The following is a 26,346-nucleotide window of genomic DNA, read 5'->3' on the forward strand; positions in this document are numbered from 1 at the left end:
GTTGCAGCCATCAAGCCATCACATTACAGCCGCCCAGATGGGGAGCCCTGAGGGAACTCCGAATGGAAACAGGATACCCGTCATCAAATTATCAGACACTGCAGCCACTACCATCCCCAGTCCCCAGATGGTGCACCCTGAGGAAACTCAGGATGAGAAGGCACAGGACGCTGGCCCCAGGTAGCTGAGGTGCACATCAAAGGAATGATTTCAGTGAGCCCGGACTCTTGCATCTCCCCATACATAGAAAAGCACTAAATTCCTTAACTTGAGATGTCTGGTTTTCTTTAATTAACAGTAAACTTTTGATGGTCCAACTACCTGGTCTTTGCTGCAAAAACTCCTGTATATCCCGGCTCCACCCTGACCTCTTCAGAGCGGTCCCTCAGAGCCATTTGAGATGCTGTGTCCCGGGCTTAAGTCCTCAGTTTTCCCCACAGAATAAAACATAACTCTCAACTTGTAGGTCATGCATGTTTTTCAGTCGACACGTTCAATCATACAACAAACATCCATTGAGCCTGCGCCCTCTGACCTGTATCTTATTCCGTGCTGGGGTACGACACTGCAGAGGACAGGAATTCTGTGTCCTTCCTGAGGGAAGGAGACACAGAAAATGAGAGGCCCACTTTTTTTTTTTTTTTTTTTTTGCGGTACGTGGGCCTCTCACTGTTGTGGCCTCTCCCGTTGCGGAGCACAGGCTCCGGACGCGCAGGCTCAGCGGCCATGGCTCACAGACCCAGCCGCTCCGCGGCATGTGGGATCTTCCCGGACCGGGGCACGAACCCGTGTCCCCTGCATCGGCAGGCGGACTCCCAACCACTGCGCCACGAGGGAAGCCCGAGATGCCCACTTTTGCACATCACAAGAGAGGGGCTGAGAGGGCTGGACGGAGCCAACAGTGAGGCTCTGGGAGCTGGGCTGCTGCCAGCCCTGTGCTTTTACATGCGTGTGTTAGCTTGTCCAGTCCTCTTGGAGATAAGAATAATAACCCCTTTGTACAGATGAGGAAACTGAGGCACGGAGAGATGAAATTACTTGCCTAAGATCACAGGGGCCCAAATTTGAACCCAGTTGGTCTGACCTGGAGCTTGAGGTCTTAACCCCCATGTGACAGTTCCTGTTACGGGGCGACTTTGACCTGATCCTGGAAGAAGGAGAGATGGTTGCGGGCGGAGAGGGGACGGGGGGAGCTGCAGACAGAGAACGGCCTGGGTTATGCAGACCATCGGACGGGGCTAGGGTCTGTGGAGGCCTCGCAGGAGGCTGGACATGGCTGGGGAGGGCCCAGAGTGATCATGAGAAAGGGACAGTTTGGTATTGTTTCCAGGCTGAGGGGAGGCAGCTCTCCCTGCCCGTCGGCATCACAGAAAGACAACCCTGGCCACAGTGGGGAGGACCAAGCCCAGGAACGGGGGCAGAGCCTCTGGTCCCCGAAAGCAGACCCAGCCCAGCCCTGGAGAACTCGGCTGGAGCAGGACCTGTGCACACCTGGGTTCAGGTGCAGACGGCAGCCCTAAATCCAACTTAACTCTGGGGCTCGAGCTACAAACCTCTAATCCAAATCAAGAGATGTTTCCAGAATACCTGCAGATTCTTGCAAAGAGAATTCAGAGGACTCTGGTCTCAATCCTAAAAGAACTTGAAGTCTAGCAGGGCCACACGTGCACACACACACACACAGAGACATCTGTGAAGATCCCCATGACAGTCCAGCATGGTAGAGGAGGTGTGACAGTGGAGGGCATGCAGGCTCGGGTCCCAGGCAGGACACAGCACATGGGAGAGACGCCGTGCGGGGAGCACAGGCCGAGGGCTATAACCTGGAGGAGGACCGGTCGGGGGAATGGGCAGTGGAGGTGGACTGAGCATGTGCCTGGAGAGAACAGGGTGCCCTCAGTGCCAGGAAGTAATCCTGGGGGCACTGGGCAGCCATGGACAACACCTGACTCTCTCACCTGCGCCCAGCACTGTACAGGAGCTCTACCCCTGCTGGGGTCTCCAGGCCCCCCAGTGGCCCAGTGAGCTAGGCATCCATGTGTCCGCTTTGCGAAGGGAGGTGAGCTCAAGGAAGGTCAGGAAAAGTGTCAAGGTCACCCAGCCTGGAAAGTGCATGAGGTGGGGAGTAGGTCGCCACAGCAGGTGGTCAGAAAGTAGGAACAGGGTGGCCTGGAGGAGAACACGACACAGCTGTGGGAGGACCGGCTAGAGAGCCCTGTAGACAGGTTCCAGGAGGAGGGAAGCAAGAAGCTGCATTTAGACTGACAAGGATGGGATGCTGGTTCTGACCCATCGGATGGGATGGGATCAGGGTTGGAGAAACGAGGCTGGTAAAGATGCTTCTGGTGTGTTTGTGGGAGAAAATGATGCCACTGGGGCACAAATCGAGAAGTCGGAGGGCGGGAATATTTCTGTTGTTGCATAAACGTTTTAAATTGTGTTTGTATGTTACCTCTCCAACCAAGTAAGTGCTCAGTAAGCATGAGTTGCCTGAATGAATGAGCGACTTTTCCCTTTGCACTTTCTTCGATCGTGTTTAACAAAGAGAACCATCACTGACCATGGGTAGGTTACTGTGTTCTCCTTTTAATTCACTATAAGTCACCATTTTACAGTGGACAATTTGGTGGCATTTAGCACCTTCACAATGTTATGCAACCATCACCCTAATTTCAGGACGTCTTGATCATTCCAAAACCCTAACCCTAACCCTAACCATTAGAAGTCAGCCTGCATTCCTCCCCACTCCCAGCCCCTGGCATCCACTGAGATCTGTTTTCTGTCTCTATGCATTTGCCCGTTCTGGACATTTCATATAAAGGGAGTCACGCTCTATGTGGCCTTTCGTGTCTGGCTTCCTTCACTTAGCATCACGAGTTAAGGTTCATCCATGTGGTAGCATGTGTCACTACTTCATTCCTTTTCGTGGCTGAATGCTATTCCATGGTATGGGTAGACCCCTTTGTTGATCCATTCATCTATCAATGGACATTTGGGTCTCCCCTGTCATTTCAGCTGATTGGAGTCCTTGCCTTCTTGTGGCTGGTCCCAGAGCTACAGGATGAAGGACAGGTTCCCTCCAGGCTCACCTGGCATCATCTCTCCCACCTGCTCCCTCTTTCCTTGGTCTTCTCGGGACAGAGCTCATTCAATACAATGGATGGACCAGCCCTGTCTCTTGGCCTCGTGCACGAGGACAATTCCTCTAATGGCCTCCTTGGTTGTCCCCCTGGTCCAGGACTCTCACTTACCACATTCAGTGATGGCCAGTCTAGCTCTCCCCAGCAAAAAAGAATGTTCTTTTTGTCACCACCTCTAACCAGAATCTTTCAATCTCATAAACCCAGCGTCAGGAAGCATCTCCCATGGTGTACTCGCTACCTCGTCCTGGGAGGGAGGGGAATCTTTGGTGAGGAGACAGCGTCTGTGTCACTCTCATCCATCATTTCTGGACCTCAGAGCAGGACACAGAGCAGGATAGCTCCCCATCAGACCGCCCCTCAGAGGGGCACATTTCCACACTAAACATGCCCCTAGCAGCGACAGAACTTCACATAGACCACACCTCTTTCCCGTTCTTTCAGTTTTGCATAACTTCTTAGATCAACTTTAAAAATAAAAAGGCAAAATAATCCCCGGTCGAGGTGGATACTGCATTTGAACAGTGATGCATAAACAACTCTGTCATCTGGAATGCACCCGACGATGCCTGTGCACTTTTTCACTTGAGAGCACCTTTGATGATATTTTTTGAATGAATATGCGGGGGTTTATCATTGGAGCAAATAACGTCAACCAGCCCATTACGACAGCTCGGGCTAAAGACCGAGGCGTCCCAAGGGTGCATCCGGGGGAGGCTGGTGTGTAGGGGTCCCAAGGGGGCATCCAGGGGAGCCGATGTGTGAGGTTCTCTGCTCCTGGTCACGTCTCTTCCCCAAGGCTGTTCTCAGTGAGCAGGGGGGAGTGTGGGAGCAGCAGGGCCCTGGACACACCCATGACTGCTCAGCTGTGTCCGTAGTAAACGCAGGGCCCTCTGGACTGTAGGCCCCTACCCCAAAATGCGGGTAATCGTGCACCTCATAGCATTGTGAGGGCTAAAATCAAAACGCGTCTTCTTCCTTCTTCATGGTCTCAATTCCCTTTAAACAGTCTCCGGTCATTTTTACCCTGGGTTAGTCTATGCTCAATCGTATTGGCTAAGGTTCTGGGTGGTTTCAGCTGACAACTTTCTTTCTCAAAGATTCTGTTCACTTGGAATCTATGTTCCATGAAGCGGTCCAGCCTAGGGTCTTTGGCGTAATCATGAATGACATCACCGTGTGACTGCCCTGGGCATCACAGGTGACAACCTTTTATAGAAATGTTTGCGTGGATTTGTGAGATCACGCACTTAACATAAATGTAGACTAGCTTCCTTGTCATCATCCTTTACCCCCAGAACATTCTTTTTCTTGTTCTCCTTCACAGGGGGGAGGGGCCTCATTTCCACCTGCTCCCCTGTGGCCTTAAACCCCCAGCTCCTTGGTGACAAAGACCTCAGAGCCTGCCCTGCCCTGTCCTGGTGCCTGCATGGGAAATCACCCTGGGCTTCTTCCTATTCCTCTGGGGAAGGCTTGGACTCTGGCTGTTTTCCAGTCAAGCTGAGCCGTGCATTTGAAAGGCAGCAGGTGTCACTCCCCACAGCATTCTTCCATGTGTGGAGGCAGGATGGTTCTCGGTGTATTTTTCCCCCCATCTTACTGGACACAGAAGCATGGAGTTAAAACAATATATGTATGAAGATGGCCAACAGGCACATGAAAAGATGCTCAACATTGCTAATTATTAGAGAAATGCAAATCAAAACTACAATAAGGTATCACCTCACACCAGTCAGAATGGCCATCATCAAAAGTCTACAAACAATAAACACTGGAAGAGGTGTGGAGAAAAGGGAACCCTCTTGCACTGTTGGTGGGAATGTAAACTGATACAGCCACTATGGAGAACAGTATGGCGGTTCCTTAAAAAACTAAAATTAGAGTCATCCTATGATCCAACAATCCCACTCCTGGCCGTATATCTGGAAATTATGACAACTCTAATTTGAAAAGATATGGGCACCACAATGTTCATAGCAACACTACTTACAATAGCCAAGACATGGAAGCAACCTATATGCCCATCGACAGATGAATGGGTAAAGAAGATGTGAGATATAGACATATATATATATGTAAAATGGAATATTAGCCATAAAAAAGAATGAAATAATGCCATTTGCAGCAACATGGATGGACCTAGAGATTATCATACTAAGCGAAATAAGTCAGAGAAAGACAAATATCATATATCACTTATATGTGGAATCTAAAAAAAGGATACAAATGAACTCATTTGCAAAACAGATATAGACTCAGAGACATAGAAAACAAACTTATGGTTACCAAAGGGGAAAGCGGGGAGGGATACAGTAGGAGTTTGGGATTAACAGATACACACTACAGTACTATATATAAAATAGATAAACAACAAGGACCTACTGTATAGCACAGGGAACTATAGTCAATATCTTGTAATAATCTGTAATGAAAAAGAACATGAAAAAGAATATATATATATACATATATATAACTGAATCACTTGCTGTACACCTGAAACACTGTAAATCAACAATACTTCAATAAAGAAGAAATAATAAAAAAACAGTATATGTACGAATAATCAGGAATTGCAGTGCCGCAAACACCCTCGAGGCAGGATTATTGTGTGTTTGCACAAACAGAAAGGCTGGGGCTGAGGCGGGACTGTTTCTCCTGCTGGGACCCATCAGCTGCCTTCTTCCTGTCACCTGGGGAAGAGCCTGAAGGGTAAGGGCTCAGTTGCTTCCCTCCGTAGAGTTCTTGCTTCATCCTTGTGACCACCCCCCCCACTCCCCCACCCCGCCTTAACTCAAGGAGAGTCAAGCCGATTGGAGTGGACGTGGAGGGAAGCTGGAATCGTAGGGTTGTCTCCCTCCCCACCCCAGCTCTGCTGGCTCCCCGGTCCCTGGGCTCAGTGGGGCCCCCGGAGAGGTAGCTGGCAGAGCTTCTGGAAGGTGACTCTGCAGGAAATGATGCACCAAGAGATGCGTGTGATGATCGCAGGTGTTCATAGGTACAGTTACACCTCCCACCCCGAGTGGCAAGGGAAGATGACGACTCCATCAGAATCGGTGAAAAATGAGACATTGCAATAAATCTGTGTGAAGGATCGCTCTTTAATTGCACAGGGACGGCCCACAGGTGTAGCAGGAAGGACCACACAGAGAACACCTGGATTCCAGGTCTAGCTTTGCTCAAGCCAAGCGGTCCTTCCTGAGTTACTTGTTAGAGGAATCATCGCAGAGAGCTAGGCAAACAGAAGGCATTTGTGTTTTCCTCTTTTAATCCCTAGATCAATTGTTTCCAGGCTCCAGTATTTTCCAGACCAGCAAAATTGTTCACTTTATCTTACTGGACTGCTCGGTGAGCCGCTGGAATAGATAATAATCATCTGTAATTAGAACATCAATTCTTTGTAGGTAAGTAGGTGTCTTTGGGTTGTTTTAAAAGCCCTTTAGTAGCAGTTAGTTTCCTTTAACTCCCAAAGAGACTAAATATTCCTCCTGTTATTTTCTTGCCTCTGTCCTTGTGCCAGTAAGGCTTTTTCAAAAAAAATACATAGCACAAAGGAAAACTTGGGGCCAGAATGAAGGCAAAATATTAATTATATGGCACGTGCCTTGATGGGGGACGGGAGAAGCTTTCCCAGGTCTCACATGGGCTGGCTGAGCCATGGCCCTCCCTCCAGCTTGCTGGGCTTGGGAGCAGCCATGAGAGCGCCCGTGCGTGGCTGCACCATCCCGTACATCAAGTCCGCGTTTTTCTGAAGTCAGCGCCAGGAATGCCAGGTCAGGGGGACCCAGAGGCAGATCCGAAGGGTTCTGAGAAGGATGGAGCAGTGCCCCTTGGTGCCCAGGAGCCTGTACCCAGCAAGAAGACTGCACGGCGCCCACCCCCAGGTGGAGTCTCAGATGCAGCCCCAGCAGAGTCCCAACGAGGTTGGGGGAGGGGTCGATGTCTGTCTTCAGTGACATCATCTCTCTCTTCCTTGGCACATCCTCCCGCCAGGCCGCCCCCCCAACCCCCCATGAACTTGACCTCTATACTGTGGACACATCTGACTCCCCGACAGCGTGACTTCAGACTTCAGTGGACGGGTGCAGGGCAGCATTCTTTCGAGTCACGGAAAACATACCCTGTAGGTGACTGCCTCCTCAGAAGGACTTTTTCAGTGTATAAAAAAACACGAGGTCAAATATTTTCATTCATAATGTAGGTCCTCGCCTTGGGTGCAAGCAAACTTGCCAAATCCCCTTGCTGTTGGGCAGTCACACTGAGCCACCTGGCTGTGATGGAGCTGCCATCTGGATCACATTCCTCCATCCACCCCGTGTGGACAGAGAGTCACAGGGGCTGCGTCATCAGGGTGGCCCAGGGCAGGCTCTAGGCTGCCAGGCCATGCCTCTGCCCCAACCACGCCGCCCCCCCGAACCACCAGTGACTCAGGCTCCTCGGTGGCCATCATCACCAGGGGGCATGAGGGCACATCCTGTTGACTGCTCACTCTCCGGGTGAGAGGTGGACGGCCTGGAAGGCCCTGCGGGGCTGGGGGCCGGGGGGTCGGGCCCTCCTTGGTGGGCACCGCGGGATGGCTGGCTGACTTCCCTGCCATCTTCCCCAGAAAGGGCTTGGGACACAGCAGAAGCGCCATACAACTCCCTCTTGTATGCATGACCCCTGAATGAACTTCCTTCCCCTCTGAGTTTGAAAGAATCCGTGTCTCCTGGACTTCAGAACACAAAAGGCAATTCATCTTCTTTAGACAGATCTTTGCCGGAGCACATGAGAAATGGGACGCCTTCATTTCCAGCTTTTAACATGTTTCTGTTTTTAGCAGAATTTGCTTTATAATAGTTGATGGAAGGAACACGGGCTTTGGGGTCGACACCACCTGGGGGCCGCCTCTGGCGCTGCCATGTTCTCGCTGTGTGGCCTTGAGCAAGTGACTCAGCCTCTCTGAACTCAGCTTCCTCACCTTTAACACGGGATGATGCCATCCTTCACGTTGCCATGAAAATTAAGTGAGCCCCTCGAGTGGACGGCTCCCCAGTGTGAGTACCTGTAGCCACCCAGCCACACCAGGTACGTGTATGGGGACCCACCCCCAGGGGCAGTTATGACCTCACGGACGGGGCACGCAGGACAGACCACATCTCCATCTCACGCAGCTGGGGCAACTTGTGTGTGGTCTGATCTTCAGACTCAGAAACTTTCTCACAGCCCTCCTGATGCTGTGATTTGGGGTTAAGACAGTTATGCAGAGGTGCTGCCTTTCTCCCAGGGAAGGCATCACAAAACCTTGAAAATTACCAGCAGGAGGATCCAAGGCCTCTAATGCCTGGAGCAGGCTCCCTGCATTCCCCCCACCCCTGCCCCGTCCACCCACCCCCCTCGACCCCCAGGCACAACAGGAAATGGCTCCCAGCCCCCGAGCCTCGGACTGTGGAAATGACTAAGTCCTGCCAATGCAGCCTAGGAGATTGGGTCAAATGTCCCCACGGACCCCACTGCTGAGGGCGTGGGAGCACAGCCAAATCTTAAAAGCGTTTTGCTAAGAAGGAATTCGCGGAATGTCTTCCATCAACCGCTGCCAGGGAAAGCTGCACGTTTGTCTTCCCAGGTCGCCCATCACAGCCCCGCTGGGGCCCAGGCTCCGGTCCATCGGTCCATTGCGGCAGTGCGGGCACAAGTTGATAGTTCAAGCAATCATCTTCCTCACCATCATGCAAATGGCTGCAGCGTGAGGGAGAAGCATCCCCACCAAGTCAGAGACAAACTAGATCTGCCCTTTTCCTCTTCTAGAAATGTAAGATTGGAACCGGAAACTCAATGACACTTGCGGTAAGTATTTAAGTATCTATCCCAATTTTTTGTTAAGTATTTTTAAAAGCCCCTAAGAATATCTGGTTCAATGACAATGGATATTTTCTAGTATTGACAAGTATAACTTTGTTTGTAGTTATGAAACATATATGGCACTAGACATATTTATTAATTTAAAAAAATGTAACATTATCATAGAGCCTCCTGGGCTTCGTAGAGGGAAACATTAAAATACTTCCACAGAATATTACTCAGCCATAAAAAGGAAAGAAATTGTGCCATTGGCAGAGACGTAGATAGACCTAGAGACTGTCATACAGAGTGAAGTGAGTCAGAAAGAGAAAAACAAATAATGTATATTAAATGCCTATATGTGGAATCTAGAAAAACGGTACAGATGAGCCTGTTTGCAAAGCAGAAATAGAGACACAGATGTAGAGAACAAACGAATGGATACCAAGGGGGAAGGGGGTGGGTGGGAGGAACTGGGAGATGGGGATTGATACTATGTATAAAATAGATAACTAATGAGAACCTACTGTAGAGCACAGGGAACTCTACTCAGTGCTCTGTGGTGACCTAAATGGGAAGGAGATCCAAAAAAGAGGGGATATGTGTATACGTAGAGATGATTCACTTTGCTGTACAGCAGAAACTAACACAACATTGTAAAGCAACTGTACTCCAATAAAAAAAAATAATAATAATAAAAAAGAAGAAGGTTAAAAAAAAAAAAACTTCCACGGAAGACGCAGAGATGAGCCACCAAGGGAACAAGGAGCCTTTGCTCCTGTTTCCTGTGTGCCAGGCTCACAACCAGTCACTGTGGAACATTCCAAAGAGGAATTTGGAAACATAGTTTCTGCTATCTCCTCATGCAGTAATGGGACCCACCTGGTCCCAGGTTCAGAGTCACGCCTTCCAGAGAATTCCAGGCAGGTGGCTGCCTCTGGGGGATCCAGTAGGTTGATGTGAAGCCAGTTTCCCTTGGGCCACAGTATGAGTGACTGGCTTGGGAACAATGGCCAGCACCCATGGGCCCCTCCCCTGCATGCAGACCCCTAGACCCCAGCCCCACCTGCTCACAGAAGCTCAGTGCGAGTGCTTGGAGGATTCAAAGCATGGTAGTCTCCTTTGAGGAGTGGTTAAAAGCAGCAAACCGCTGGTGTAGAGTGTGATGGACCCCGATCCACTGGAAGGTCTGGTGGGTGACAACGAGTGTCCTTCCTGGGCAGAGCTGCAGTCTGGCTCCTTGGGTTGAAGGGACACGGGGTGGAGGAGAGGGCAACATACTAGGAGCAGAGACTGTCACCATGTGTGACAGTGGTGAAATGCTACTCTTTCTGGAGACTGAGCTGTCCAGTATCCACTCCAGGCAGTGGATGAATGGGATCGGGCACCGGAGCAGAAGTAAAGGGAATCTGTTCTTTTCCGTAGGTTTACAAGGTGTTTTAGCTCCTTCCTATTGCACATTTTGGCCAACTGCATTTTCCTGTAAGCCCATGATGTTCCTCATTTCCCCTCACTTTGTTTCTACACAGAAGTAGTTCAATATTTATATGTTTACCTTCCCTTTGGAAAAACTTACAGCAGTGTGACAAATTCTAAACCCGGGGTGGTTGTTAGTTTACAGTGTGTGACAAAGCCCCTAAATGTGCCAGTGGGGTGAGACACAGCCGCAGAGGAATGAGACTGGTTCCACCAGTCACACGGGATGGGGAAGGCTGTCTCCTACCTGCCACACAGCCGGGGCACATGCGCACACCTGTACTCACCATCGAACAGGGAGACGCGGAGCCCTGGGTATCCAGTTATCCAGGTTATTCTGGCAACGGGGCCAGCATGACTTGGATCATTCAACTGCATAGATCTGGCTACAGGTCAGAAAATAATAAGATGTTTCTTCCAAATAAGAAGAGATTTCTGAGAAAAGCAGAGCAACTCCTCCCAAATCCTTTACAGCCTGAGGGCTGAAGGGCGACTTACAGTTTAAAGGATAGATAACTCGCAGGAAGTTGATAGGATCATTCTATTTCCACTTTCTAATATCAGACCTGCCTAGTGAGGGCCGGTTCTCCCTGGCCGCAGCTCACCTGGGCAACCTGATGAATTCCCCTCCCTGCCAGCTTCTGGTCCTGCTCCCCACTAGGGCTCTCAGCCCACCTACCTCCCAATTCCTGCCTCCTTCTCAAAGAAAATCGGGCCCTCGGGTGTAAACTCCTTCACCCTCCCACTGCTGTAGACTCACCCACCCTATAAACAACAAGGTCCTGCTGTAGAGCACAGGGAACTATATTCAATCTCCTGGGATAAACCGTAATGGGAAAGAATGTAAAAAAGAATGTATATATGTATAACAGAATCACCCTGTTGTACAGCAGAAATTAACACAACATTGTAAATCAACTATGCTTCAATAAAATAAATTTAAAAAAACAAACAAACCCTCACCCACCTTCATCTCCTGGCCTCCAGTCTCTAAGCCAGAAATACCCTCTCCTGTGAGGGCCCACACTCTAGGGCTTAGGGTACTGAGCTACATGCAGGCCTCAGGGCCTTTGCACACACACACTTCTTCAAATGCCATTACATCCAACCTCCCCCTTTCCAGCCTGGCACCTCACCCTCCTCTTTAATACTTGGCATCCAGGGCAGATTTGTCACAGCATCTGTGGTTTTCTTTGTTCTACTGCTCCCAGGGTTTTCGCAAAATAGGTGTCAATAAATGCCATTAGTCTCTGAACCAGATCCAGATCCTAACCTCCATCGGCTAAACTGGTCTGTCTTCTTAGCAATCTCCCCTCTGAGCCAGGTTGGAAGGCTTCTCTTTACCCAGTGCCGTGGCAGGGAGGGGCTGGGGAGGAGCCAGTGAGGACCCTCTGCTGCAGTGTCGGGGCCACAAGTGTCATGGGCACAAATGTCGGGGCCAGAATCCTCACTGATGTTACCAACCAGACAGGCAGACCCTGGCTAGGTAAGAGAAGGCTAAGTGCTCAGGTCTAACCAACCCAATTCAAGGTCAAATTCCCTTCATACAGCCGCAGAACTACAAGCAAATCACTATTTTATGATTCAGGCTTTGCATTAGGCCTTGGAGAATCTCAGGCTAGTATCTGAGGCATTGCCTAATGATGGGGGCTGACTGCAAGGTGAGGGGCACAGGGAGCGCGCCACACACATGCGCACACACAAACTTCTTAACGGGCATTTTCCTGAGACCCTCCCGGGAGTCATCATGGCAGCTCTTTAAGCGAGGTTCCAGACTTTAGGGTGCGAGTGGTGGATTTCTAGGGGCTTTCCAAGTATGTTAAAACCAGACAACTGTCTTTTGCTGGTGGGCATTTGGCGATCCTAGAAATCACCCTTTCACACGCACAGGCGCGCGCACACACATGCACACACACGCGTGCACACACGCGCACACAGGCTCACGGAAGCCCCGCCAGCCCGCCCCACTGGAGCCCTGGGGTTGGGCTGACTAATTGGAAAGTCCCGCGCTTTCGCGTCTCCACGCCGGAGACAGGTCGGCGCAGGAGGATGCAGCTCCGGGCGCACACGCGGCCACCGCGCAGCCATTGCCCGGGCGAAGGCGCCGGAGGGGGCTGGCGGCGCGCGCACACGGCCGGCGGGGGCCGAGGCCGCAGCGGGGGCGGGGTCGGCAGGCGAGCTGGGCGCCGGGCCTTTCAAGGGGCGGGCGGGGCGGGCCGCGGGGAGCGGGGAGCGGCGGGGACGACCCTGGCGCAGGGAAGGCCCCGGCCCCGCCCCGGCCCCGCCCCTCAGGCCGCGCCCCTTCCCCCGCCCCGCGGCCCAGCCCCTTCTCCGGCCGCCGCTGGGCCGCGGGCGGGACGCCTGGGGCGGCGCGCTGGAGGAAAGGCTCCCGGCCACAGTCCCGGGAACTACCAGACGCCCGAGTCGGGAACGCGGGATACCGCGTCCGCATTTGCCAGGGGTGCGGGGTGAGAGGCGCAGTCCCGGGCCGTGGCCGTCGTGAGCCGGCCGGGCTTTTCCTCCCGCTCACCCCGCCCGCCGGCCTCTCGGCGCCCGGGGCCCGCGCCGCCAGCCGCCCGGATCCGCCCGCCGCGCCCCCTCCCCGCCCCTCGCGAGCCCCGGCTGTCCGCGAGCCGATGTCCTGAGCTCGCCGCCCGCGGGCTGTGCGCCCGGCCAGGGGCTGCCTGGGAAGTTGGGGCGAGGCGCGCCGGGTATGCGCCATCACCATGCCCCGCCTGGACTCGTGGCTCGGTGAGGTCCAGTGGCTGGGCTTGGTGGCGCTCTTCGTCGTGGCCTTGGGCACTGTGGGCCTGTACCTGGCGCAGTGGGCGCTGGCCAGGGCGCGACCCCGCTCCCCGAGGCGGGCGGCGGAGCCCGGCGAGGGCCAGCGCCCCGAGCCGGATGCGCTGCTCGCCTGGACCCTGACGCTGAGCATCTGGAGGAAGCAGTGGCAGGCCGCCTGGGTGGCCGCCCTGAACGATGAGGCCAAACGGAGAGCGGTGAGTTTCCGCGAGGGCCGGTCGTGCTGCGGGGTCGGGCGCGGCGATCTCGGGGCGCGGGTTCAGAGCAGAGCTCTTCTTCCCCGGAGCCTCGCCACAGCCCTTGACTGATTCAGGGGCAGAGCATCCTTGAAAGTTCGGAGAAAGACCCTGAAGACTGGAGGACCCTTGATGGGGAATCAAGAGGAAACGATTCGATTTTATTAACCAGCCATGAGGTGTGCCAGGCCCTAGGCTCCACTGGAGGGACAGACTGGCTGTTGGAGAGACTTTTCGGGGTTCCCCTTCCCCTTCAGGCTCATACGTGCCCTTCCTGGCGTCCCAGGTGGATTCCCGTTTTCAGGCGGACACTGAACTGCTTTTGCACCTGAATAACTGTGAACCAAATATGCTTCCACGTACAGAGCTGAATTTCGCCCAGCATATTATTTCCAAAAGGTTTGCATTCCTTGGCATTTAAAATTAGTGTCCGTTGAGGGCTAGCCACTCGCCAGACGTGTACTGGGGGCTTCAGGTACGTCTGTCATCTCTGAATCCTCACAACTCCTGCGACAAAGGCGTTGTCAACATTTTACAGGTGGGGAAACTGAGGCCTGGAAAGGTTAAGTAATCCGCCCAGGGTCACACAGCCTGTGGGTGTGGCAGAACTGGGATTTGAACCCACGTATCTCCTACCTCACAGCTCAGGGGCTGATGACTGAGCTCGGCTGCCCCATGCTCCTGTGGTTATGTTCCTTGTCTGGTTAATGACTGGGCGACTTATTTTTGCTGCTAAGACATCTTGGCTTAATGACAAGCTCCTGGCGCCTGCTATTTCTAGGTGTTCCATAGGAGGAACGGGGGCCTGGGGGGGTTGGGGTACCTCCCAGTCTTCGCCTGTCCTGATGGCTCCCAGGTGTACCCCATTCCGCCACCTGCTTGGGAACTCAGTGGAGAAGCCTGTGGCACTGTGCTTTGGAAATAGTGAATGCTGTGTGTCTGGACCATCAACCTGCAAAATATTCCACGGTGGGCCTCTGTCTGGTCTTTGCGCATGGCCTTGACTGACTCACAGAGCCACGGATTTAAAAAACAAAATAGCTTTGAGTGTGAATGAGCATAAATCCAACAAAAGGCCGTGTTCTGAACTCTGGGGGAAAAAATAAATAAATAACCGTAACCTTTGGATGAAAAAAGCCTTCAAGGTCATTTGACTGCGATCTGCCTCGGTGCCTGGAGTCCGTGTCGCGGCCGCCAGAACCGGACAGCTCTTCAGGGGGGCCACCCCACCTCTTGTGGGAGCCCCTAAAGCCATGTGACCTCACCTATGTGAGCAAACACAGATTTGTTTCCCCACGCAGCTGCTGTCATTGACCCCTGGTTGACCTGGTGTCCAGGGCCTGGGTTCTGGGGCTGAGTACACTGCAGGCTGGAGTTGTGAGCCGGTGAAAGTCTTGTCCCAGCTAGATGAGACAGGGGGCGTGACGTGGGCCACTGATTCTGCTTCTCAGCCTTTCGTGAGCTGTAACATGCGTATTGGTGTTGGGTGAATGATCTGTAGGGTCCTGGTCATCCCCCTGGGACTCCTGAGAGGGTCAGGCAGAGGCACGAGCCTCCCTCCTGTAAGTCTGGGACAGTCCTGCTTAAAGCATTCTGCCATGTTCCCTGACATTTCCTGATTGGCTTAGAAACTATGATTCCCTTCGATATAATGCTTCCAGCTTACCCTCGTGCCTGGAGCACTCAGAGAGAAAGGAGGATATCCCTGCTCTGGAATTTGTCTGCAGCCGGTCGGGTAAGGCTGAGAACTGAAGCAAATACCTGAAGGTTTCGGAAGCAAACCTTTCTCCCTACTCACTTGAATCTCTGTGTGGGAGGAGAGAGGGCCCTTGGCGCAGGGGGCGGGGAGGGCTCTGGCTCCTTTGCACCTTCTCCGTTCTCTGCTATTCGCCGTGCACTGCAGAGTCTTAGACACCAGTTTTTCCAGAACTCCTGCCTGGAAGGGGCAATAATGTACTGGGTTTAAGCTCAAGGCAGCCCTGAGTCTTCTCTGACTGTAGATTGGGTCTGACCGTGGTGTCAGGTGTGTGTGTGTGTGTGTGTGTGTGTGTGTTTGTGTGTTATGGGGGGAGGGAATTGGTGGCGTCACTTTGCTCTCCCTGGTGCCTGGAAATGTTGCTTGATTTGAATTCAGATGGAACATTCTGCAGGCTGATAGGATCTGGGTAACTCCTGCCCTGGCCTTGGCATACCTCTCCCCTGTCCTGGGCCATCCCGACTGCGACACTCATGACAGCGTGGGTGAGCAGGCCCTGGTGTTCCGTTAGCGGCTGTCCTGACCTGGCAGCCAGCCCTGCGGAGTCTCCCTCTGCCCTACCTCCAACACGATTTCCACTAATCCCCGATTAGGGTTGACACTCCAAGCCCGCACTCAGCCCAGCGAGCCTCAGCTTAGCGTCCCCCATCTGGGCCCACCCTGTCCTGTTATCTGTCTGCCCTGGCCGGGGAGGAGACCACGCCTCTGCCTGTCGCTGGGGGGTTGGCAGGAACTCAGGCAGCCCAGCGTCTTCCGTGCGAGGTGGGATTCTCTCCTGAATGGAGCGACTCCTCCCACTCTGTTTTACCCCAGCTTGTGTTTTAGGGCTGCAAGGAACCCTGAACCCTTCTCGCAGCACTTCTTGCTTCTCCAAAAGGCGAGACTGAGGCCCATGGGCTAGAGAGACTTGCCAGGGTTGACCAAGACCCTGGGCTGGGGGGTCTTCATGGTCCATCCACATCTGCAGTCACGGTCCCCTGTGGGCAGCAAACTTGACTTTGAGACCCAAATGTTTCCTTTAGTTGAGGTCCAGCAAGAAAGGATAAAAGGGTGCGATTGTTTAATGCATCATCCCTAACAAAGGGGCTCCTGTCTCCAAGGAGCTGAGGGTGGGTCAGTAGCTTGTGGAGTCTCCTTTGGCCCCGGATGACCAGTGACTGTGGCACTGCAGGTTCCCTGTGTCAGAGGGCCCCTGGGATTGCAGCCCTCACTCTGAATAATTAGGATGGTGAATTGGAGAGACAGGTGAGGAAACCGCGGCTGCTCTGCCGGCTGGTCGGGCTGATGCCAGGTGTTTGGGGAACGCTGGCGAATCGCCTAGAGAGCTTTGAAAAAATGCACGTGCCTGCTCCCTCCCCCACTTCAGACTTAGGAAGTTGTCGGGGGCGCAGGGAGCTTACTATATTTTCCCCAAGTTCCCCGAGCTAGCCCCTCACTAGTGAGATGCTGCTGGATACACACAGTGTCCGTAAGCCAGCCACCAGTCAGTCACTCAGGTCCCCCTCACCCCACAACGTCTCTCCACTCTGGCATTGCAAACACCTAATTCCAGCTGATCTGATGGCGGTTTGGTCCCAGAGAACAGAAAGATCCCAGAACTGGCTCAGTCACCAGACTGGGAGCAAATGCTGTATGATTTAAAGGCAACAGCTGAGGTTTTCCCTTTGGTTCCCCTGCATTTACATGAACATTTACAAAGTGGTTTGGGGTGACAGTCACCCCAGCAATGGTCCACACCTTCGACACCCACCTGGTGGCTCCAGGGTTGCCGTTTCCACAGCAGGTCACCAGCTATGGAAGCCAGTGTCTCCGTGGTCCCGTGCCCCCTACCGGTGGGCTGGACAGCACCTTGCTCCCAAGGCTGATGCTGTTGGGACCACGTGCGGGAAGCAGCGGTCTGAGAGTGAGGGCCACGTTCTGGACTTGTCCAGAAATGGGCCAGGCCACTCCAGCAGGCCCAGGCCCCGGCTGCGGAGGGTTAACAGAGCTGTTTGTCTCTTTAGTCTTTTGCCCCAGGATTTTTTTCAGAGGAATGTTCTAAATGCGAATGACCGAGACTGTAGGACAATTTGTGGTCTTTGTGGGGAAAAAAAAAAAAAAAAAAGATGTCCTGTGAACTTAGAACATGTTATTAATAGCTCTGACTTGTACAGGAGGTGTGGCAATTTGAAAAGTAAACAAAGTGACAAGACTTGGGAGTTTCCTTATTCTATAATGAGCTTCTTCTGAGTGCTGCTCACAAAAATTCAAGCTCCTTGACCACCCATGGTGGCCACAGTAGAAGTCAGCTGGTAAGAACGGGAAGGCCCTCTCTACCTGACCCCCAAACCGGTCTCCCTTCCATTGCTCAAACATTCAGTGCTCTTTCCGGTCTGGGATCTTCCCGCAAGGCATTTCTTGCGTCTCCAACATTATTTAACCTTTCTCCTTATTTAACTCCTGTCAGTATTTCAGGTCTCAGCACAGGGGTCCCTGACCTTCTCATTTTTTGGAGGATGCTGCCCCACCCTCTCCCCAGCAGGACCCTGTGGCCACTGGTACCCTCATCAGCTCCTGGGATTTGTGAGGGAGGCAGAACCCTGTCCGTGCAGGCACAGCGCGCCCGGTGCCCAGCGCACGGCTGGCTTGGGCCAGGTGGTGATTGGAGCCTGAATACCAGGGCCTGTTAGAAACTTGTCCCTGGAGGGGGACAAACGGTGGAGATGCGCGTCACCCTGTCTGGACACAGGCCTCCCCTGCTTGGGAGCTGGCCAAGCCTGGGCCCAACAAGCTGTTTAATGTGCTTTGTTTTTCACTTCTAAAGAATCAACGTTAAACGAGGCTGACGGATGACTTTGCAAACTGTCAATAGAAACGAGGAGTAGATCCCAGTTCAGGCTGTTCTTTGCACTCACCCATGCTCTCAGCAAGACGGGAATCCAGGGGAAGGAAGAGTGGGTGTAGTGTTAGTGTCAACTAAAACGCAGCCAAAGCTAACATCCACTCCTGTCAGCCCCTTGTGGGTGGCTGAGGAGGGAAGGGACCCCTTGAGCCACTCGGAAGAGCTGTGTGGCCACTGCTTAGGCTGGAAGGCAGCTCTGGGGCTGTGTGACCTTGGGCAAAGCCCTGACCTCTCTGTGCTTCATCTGGGGAAGAGGATAAGTTTGGGTTCAGTCTGGAAAACAGCCTCCACTCCGGAGGCGATGAGATCTGTGCGAGGCCTTTAGTCAGTAGAGTCAATAAAGACGGGCTGCTTTCTTGTAACATCTTCCTTAAAAAAAAAAAAGCTTTAAATTTTTTACTGCTTTTAGATTTAGAATGAAGTTTCAAAAATAATTCAGTTTCCACACTTTCCTCAGCCAGCCTTACATAACCAGAGCACAAGAGCAGAACCGAGAAATTAACATTGGTACAATGTCACTACAATATAGTATATCGATACTAGCATTATAAAAGTATGAGAAATTAACATTGGTATAATGTTACTATATTTCATAGTACAATCATATTATTGTAACCTATAAGAAATTAATATTGGCACAATGTTACTATATTTTATAATAAAATGATATTAACATTGTAACAGTATGAGAAATTAACAAAAGTTTTAAACTAAACTGAAGACCCTACTTTTTTTTCTTTTTTAACATCTTTGTTGGACTATAATTGCTTTACAATGTTGTGTTAGTTTCTGCTGTATAACAGAGTGAATCAGCTATATGTACACATATATCCCCATATCCCCTCCCTCTTGCGTCTCTCTCCCACCCGCTCTATTCCACCCCTCTAAGTGGTCACAAAGCACCGAGCTGATCTCCCTGTGCCACGCAGCTGCTTCCCACTAGCTATCTATTTTACATTTGGTAGTGGATATATGTCCGTGCTACTCTCTCATTCGTCCCAGCTTACCCTTCCCCCTCCCTGTGTCCTCAAGTCCATTCTCTACATCTGTGTCTTTATTCCTGTCCTGCCCCTAGGTTCATCAGAACCATTTTTTCTTTTTTTTTTTTTTTTAGACTCCATATATATGTGTTAGCATACGGTATTTGTTTTTCTCTTTCTGACTTACTTCACTCTGTTTGACACACTCTAGGTCCATCCACCTCACTACAAACAACTCGATTTCCTTTATTTTTATGGCTGAGTAATATTCCATTGTATATATGTGCCACATCTTCTTTCTCCATTCATCTGTCGATGGATACTTAGGTTGCTTCCATGTCCTGGCCATTGTAAATAGTGCTGCAATGAACATTGTGGTACATGACTCTTTTCGAATTATGGTTTTCTCAGGGTGTAGGCCCAGTAGTGGGATTGCTGGGTCATATGGTAGTTCTATTTTCAGTTTTTTAAGGACCTTCATACTGTTCTCCATAGTGGCTGTATCAATTTACATTCCCACCAACGGTGCAAGAGGGTTCCCTTTTCTCCACACCCTCTCCAGCATTTAATGTTTGTAGATTTTTTGTTGATGGCCATTCTGAATGGTGTGAGGTGATACCTCACTGTAGTTTTGATTTGCATTTCTCTAATGATTAGTGATGTTTCATGTGTTTGTTGGCAATCTGTATATCTTCTTTGGAGAAATGTCTGTTCAGGTCTTCTGCCCATTTGATTGGGTTGTTTGTTTTCTTGATATTGAGCTGCATGAGCTGCTTGTATATTTTGGAGATTAATCCTTTGTCAGTTGTTTGGTTGCAAATATTTTCTCCCATTTGAGGGTCGTCTTTTCGTCTTGTTTATGGTTTCCTTTGCTGTGCAAAAGCTTTTAAGTTTCATTAGGTCCCATTTGTTTATTTTTGTTTTTATTTCCATTTCTCTAGGTGCTGGGTCAAAAAGGATCTTGCTATGATTTATCTCAAAGAGTGTTCTTCCTATGTTTTCCTCTAAGAGTTGTATAGTGTCTGGCCTTACATTTAGGTCTTTAGTCCATTTTGAGTTTATTTTTGTGTATGATGTTAGGGAGTGTTCTAATTTCATTCCTTTGCATGTAGCTGTCCAGTTTTCCCAGCACCACTTACTGATGAGGCTGTCTTTTCTCCATTGTATATTCTTGCCTCCTTTATCAAAAATAAGGTGACCGTATGTGTGTGGGTTTATCTCTGGGCTTTCTATCCTGTTCCATTGATCTGTATTTCTGTTTTTGTGCTAGTACCATACTGTCTTGATTACTGTAGCTTTGTAGTATAGTCTGAAGTCAGGGAGCCTGATTCCTCTAGCTCCGTTTTTCTTTCTCAAGATTGCTTTGGCAATTCAGGGTCTTTTGTGTTTCCATTACAAATTGTGAAGTTTTTTGCTCTAGTTCTGTGAAAAATGCCATTGGTAGTTTGATAGGGATTGCATTGATACTACCCAAAGATTGCTTTGGGTAGTATAGTCATTTTCACAATGTTGATTCTTCCAATCCAAGGACATGATATATCTCTCCGTCTGTTTGTATCATTTTTAATTTCTTTCATCAGTGTCTTATAGTTTTCTTCATACAGGTCTTTTGTCTCTTTAGGTAGGTTTATTCCTAGGTATTTTATTCTTTTTGTTGCAGTGGTAAATGGGAGTGTTTCCTTAATTTCTCTTTCAGATTTTTCATCATTAGCATATAGGAATGCAAGAGATTTCTGTGCATTACTTTTGTATCCTGCTACTTTACCAAGTTCATTGATTAGCGCTAGTAGTTTTCTGGTAGCATCTTTGGGATTCTCTATGTATAGTATCATGTCATCTGCAAACACTGACAGTTTTACTTCTTCTTTTCCGATTTGGATTCCTTTTATTTCTCTTTCTTCTCTGATTGCTGTGCCTAAAACTTCTAAAACGGTGTTGAATAGTAGTGGTGAGAGTGGGCATCCTTTTCTTGTTCCCGATTTTAGAGGAAATGGTTTCTGTTTTTTACCATTGAGAATGATGTTGGCTGTGGGTTTGTCATATATGGCCTATATTATGTTGAGGTAAGTTCCCTCTATGCCTACTTTCTGGAGAGTTTTTATCATAAATGGGTGTTGAATTTTGTCAAAAGCTTTTTCTGCATCTATTGAGATGATCGTATGGTTTTTCTCCTTCAGTTTGTTAATATGGTTTATCACATTGATTGATTTGCGTATATTGAAGAATCCTTGCATTCCTGGAATAACCCCCACTTGATCATGTTGTTTGATCCTTTTAATGTGCTGTTGGATTCTGTTTGCTAGTATTTTGTTGAGGATTTTTTTTTTTTTTTTTTTTGCTGTACGCGGGCCTCTCACTGCTGTGGCCTCTCCCGTTGCGGAGCACAGGCTCCGGACACACAGGCTCCGCGGCCATGGCTCGCGGGCCCAGCCGCTGCGCGGCATGTGGGATCTTCCGGGATAGGGGCACGAACCCGTGTCCCCTGCATCGGCAGGCGGACTCTCAACCACTGCGCCACCAGGGAAGCCCCTTGTTGAGGATTTTTACATCTATGTTCATCAGTGATATTGGTCTGTAGTTTTCTTTTTTTGTGACATCTTTGTCTGGTTTTGGTATCAGGGTGATGGTGGTCTCATAGAATGAGTTTGGGAATGTTCCTCCCTCTGCTATATTTTGGAAGAGTTTGAGAAGGATAGGTGTTAGCTCTTCTCTAAAGATTTGATAGAATTCACCTGTGAAGCCATCTGGTCCTGGGCTTTTGTTGGAAGATTTTTTTTTTTTTGTGGTACGTGGGCCTCTCACTGTTGTGGCCTCTCCCATTGCGGAGCCCAGGCTCTGGACGCACAGGCTCAGCGGCCATGGCTCAGGGGCCCAGCTGCTCCACAGCATGTGGGATCTTTCCAGACTGGGGCAGGAACCCGTGTCCCCTGCATTGGCAGGCAGACTCTCAACTACTGTGCCACCAGGGAAGCCCTGTTGGAAGATTTTTAATCACAGTTTCAGTGTCAGTGCTTGTGATTGGTCTGTTCATATTTTCTATTTCTTCCTGGTTCAGTCTTGGAAGACTGTGCTTTTCTAAGAATTTATCCATTTCTTCCAGGCTGTCCATTTTATTGGTATATAGCTGCTTGTAGTAATCTCTCATGATCCTTTGTATTTCTGCAGTGTCAGTTGTTACTTCTCCTTTTTCATTTCTAATTCTATTGATTTGAGTCTTCTCCGTTTTTTTCTTGATGAGTCTGGCTAATGGTTTATCAATTTTGTTTATCTTCTCAAAGAACCAGCTTTCAGCTTTACTGATCTTTGCTATTGTTTCCTTCATTTCTTTTTCATTTATTTCTGATCTGATCTTTATGATTTCTTTCCTTCTGCTAACTTTGGGGGTTTTTTGTCCTTCTTTCTCTAATTGCTTTAGGTGTAAGGTTAGGTTGCTTATTTGAGGTGTTTCTTGCTTCTTGAGGTAGGATTTTATTGCTATAAACTTCCCTCTTAGAACTGCTTTTGCTGCATCCCATAGGTTTTGGGTCATTGTGTTTCCATTGTCATTTGTTTCTAGGTATTTTTTGATTTCCTCTTTGGTTTCTCCAGCGATCTCTTGGTTATTTAGTAACATATTGTTTATCTTCCATGTGTTTGTATTTTTTACACTTTTTTTTCCTGTAATTGATATCTAGTCTCATAGCATTGTCATCAGAAAAGATACTTGATAGAATTTCAATTTTCTTAAATTTACCAAGGCTTGATTTGTGACCCAAGATATGCTCTATCCTGGAGAATGTTCCATGAGCACTTGAGAAGAAAATGTTTTCTGTTGTTTTTGGATGGAATGTCCTATAAATATCAGTTAAGTCCATCTTGTCTAATGGGTCATTTAAAGCTTGAATTTCCTTATTTATTTTCTGTTTGGATGATCTGTCCATTGGTGAAAGTGAGGTGTTAAAGTCCCCTACTATTATTGTGTTAGTGTCGATTTCCGCTTTTATGGCTGTTAGCATTTGCCTTATGTATTGAGGTGCTCCTATGTTGGGTGCATAAATATTTACAATTGTTATATCTTCTTCTTGGATTGATCCCTTGATCATTATGTAGTGTCCTTCTTTGTCTCTTGTAATAGTCTTTATTTTAAAGTCTATTTTATCTGATATGCAAATTGCTACTCCAGCTTTCTTTTGATTTCCATTTACATTGAATATCTTTTTCCATCCCCTCACTTTCAGTCTGTATGTGTCCCTAGGTCTGAAGACAGTCTCTTGTAGACAGCATATATACGGGTCTTATTTTTGTATCCATTCAGCCAGTCTGTGTCTTTTGGTTGTAGCATTTAATCCATTTACATTTAAGGTAGTTATCAATATGTATGTTCCTATTACCATTTTCTCAGTTGTTTTGGGTTCGTTATTGTAGATCTTTTCCTTCTCCTGTGTTTCCTGCCTAGAGAAGTTACTTTAGCATTTGTTGTAAAGCTGGTTTGGTGGTGCTGAATTCTCTTAACTTTTGCTTGTCTGTAAAGATTTTAATTTCTCTGTCGAATCTGAAAGAGATTCTTGCTGGGTAGAGAAATCTTGGTTGTAGGTTTTTCCCTTTCATCACTTTAAATATGTCCTGCCACTCCCTTCTGGCTTTCAGAGTTTCTGCTGAAAAATCAGCTGTTAACCTTATGGGGATTCCCTTGTAGGTTATTTGTTGCTTTTCCCCTGCTGCTTTTAATATTTTTTCTTTGTATTTAATTTTTGAGAGTTTCATTATTATGTGTCTTGGTGTGTTTCTCACTGGATTTATACTGTATGGGACTCCCTGCACTTCCTGGACTGGATTGACTATTTCCTTTCCCATGTTAAGGAAGTTTTCAACTATAATCTCTTCAAATATTTTCTCAGACGCTTTCTTTTTGTCTTCTTCTTCTGGGACACCTGTAATTCAAATGTTGCTGTGATTAATATTGTCCCAGAGGTCTCTGAGACTGTCCTCAATTCTTTTTTTTTTTTTTTTGCAATACGCGGGCCTCTCACTGTTGTGGCCTCTCCCATTGCGGAGCACAGGCTCCAGACGCGCAGGCTCAACGGCCATGGCTCATGGGCCCAGCCACTCCACGGCATGTGGGATATTCCTGGAATGGGGCACGAACCTGTGTCCCCTGCATTGGCAGGCAGACTCCCAACCACTGCGCCACCAGGGAAGCCCTGTCCTCAATTCTTTTCATTCTTTTTTCTTTATTCTGCTCTGGGTTAGTTATTTCCACTATTTTATCTTCCAGGTCACTTATCCATTCTTCTGCATCAGTTGTTCTGCTATTGATTCATCTTCCAGAGAATTTTTAATTTCATTTATTGTGCTGTTCATTATTATTTGTTTGCTCTTTAGTTCTTCGAGGTTCTTGTTAAACGTTTCTTGTATTTTCTCCAATGTGTTTCCAAGATTTTAGATTATCTTTACTGTCATTACTCTGAATTGTTTTTCAGGTAGACTGCCTATTTCCTCTTCATTTGTTTGGTCTTGTGGAGTTTTACCTTGCTACTTCATCTGCTGTGTATTTCTGTCTTCTTATTTTGCTTAATTTATTGTGTTTGGGGTCTCCTTTTCGCAGGCTGCATGTTTGTAGTTCCCGTTGTTTATTGGTGGGTAAGGTTGGTTCAGTGGCTTGTGTAGGCTTCCTGGTGGAGGGGACTGGTGCCTGTGTCCTGGTGGATGAAGCTGGATCTTGTCTTTCTGGTGGGCAGGGCTGCGGCCGGTGGTGTGTTTTGGGGTGTCTGTGAGCTTAGTATGATATTAGGCAGCCTCTCTGCTATTGGGTGGTGTTGTATTCCTGTCTTGCTAGTTGTTTGGCATGGGGCACCCAGCACTGGGGCTTGCTGATCACTGGGCGGAGCTGTGTCTTAGTGTTGAGATAGAGATCTCTGGGAGATCTCTCGCCGATTGATATTACACGGGGCCGGGAGGTCTCTGGTGGTCCAATGTCGTGAACCCGGCTCTCCCACCTCAGAGGCTCAGGCCTGACACCAGATCGGAGCACCAGACCCTGTCAGCCACACGGCTCAGAAGAAAAGGGAGAAGAAAAGAAAGAAAAATAATAATAAAATAAAATAAAATAATTAAAATAAAAAAATTATTAAAATAAAAAAATTAAAAAGTAATTTAAAAAAAAGAAGACAGCAACGAAACCAATAAACAAATCTGCCAATGATAACAAGAGCTAAAAACTATACTAAGATAAACAAAAATCAGAAACAAGTCAGTCGCAGACAGCAAACCCCAAGTCTACAGTTGCTCTCAAAGTCCACTGCCTCAGTTTTGGGTTGATTCGTTGTCTATTCAGGTATTCCACAGATGCAGGTACCTCAAATCGCTTGTGGGGATTTAATCCGCTGCTCCTGAGGCTGCACAGAGATTCCCCTTTCTCTTCTTTGTTCGCACAGCTCCCGGGGCTCAGCTTTGGATTCGGCCCCGCCTCTACATGTAGGTTGCCCTCAGGCATCTGTTCCCGCCCAGACAGGACAGGGTTAAAGCAGTGGCTGATTAGGGGACTCTGGCTCACTCAGGCCGGGGGGAGGAAGGGGTACGGTAGTTATAATTGGAATGCGGGGCAAGCCTGCAACAGCAGAGGCCGTGGTGACTGTGCAACAGCCTGAATTTCACCGCCTTTCCGCCAGTATTCTTTTATTGTTCCAGGGTCCCGTTCAGGTCCTACATGGATTGAGCTGTTGCTTTGCGTTTGTCTCCTGCAGGCTGTAACAGTTTCCCAGTCTTCCCTTGTTTCTTTGTGACCTTGACAACTCTGAGGACTGTTGCTTGTTATTTGGCCAAATACCCCTCAGTTTGGTGTTTTCACACAATTGGACTGCAATTATACAAACCACGGAAGTGCTGAGCCCCTTTCAGCGTGCTGCGTCACGGGGTGCGTGATGTCAGTGTGGCGTACTGCTGGGGAGAAGCAGTGGCCTTCATTCCTTGGTTAAGGTGATTTCCGCCTGTTTCTCTTCTTACATCTTAGGTCTCCTCTTATCCTTTCCTGCTCTAGTTACTGCATAACTTGGGGAGATACTTTGAGGTTGTACAAATCCTGTCACCCCTCATACTTTCACTCACTGATTTTGGCATCCATCTGTGTATCTAGTCTGCAGCCATTGACTTCTGTGGAGTTTGCCTAATGATGATTTTCTGTTTCCCTCTCTCCTACGTTTATTCATTGGAGTTCTACTGCAAGGAAGAGCTGCCACTTCTCCTCCATCTGTATATGTAATTGATTATTTACATCAGTGTG

General features: G+C 49.1%; 1 protein-coding gene across 7 annotated transcripts in view; it reads left to right on the forward strand.

Annotated features, from left to right (window-relative positions):
- The first annotated feature begins 12,758 nt into the window (after positions 1-12,758).
- C2CD2 (C2 calcium dependent domain containing 2) overlaps positions 12,759-26,346 on the forward strand; it is a 63,675-nt gene continuing 50,087 nt past the window's right edge. For all 7 annotated transcript variants that reach the window (XM_081234452.1, XM_081234453.1, XM_081234456.1 and 4 more), the window contains exon 1: positions 12,759-13,432. In XM_081234452.1, the coding sequence (XP_081090578.1) occupies positions 13,160-13,432 (273 nt within the window). In that variant the 5' untranslated portion in view covers positions 12,759-13,159. The remainder of the gene's footprint in view (positions 13,433-26,346) is intronic.

The sequence above is a fragment of the Mesoplodon bidens genome (assembly GCF_964165515.1).
Source record: "Mesoplodon bidens genome assembly, chromosome: 5".
NCBI classification, from domain to species: domain Eukaryota; kingdom Metazoa; phylum Chordata; class Mammalia; order Artiodactyla; family Ziphiidae; genus Mesoplodon; species Mesoplodon bidens.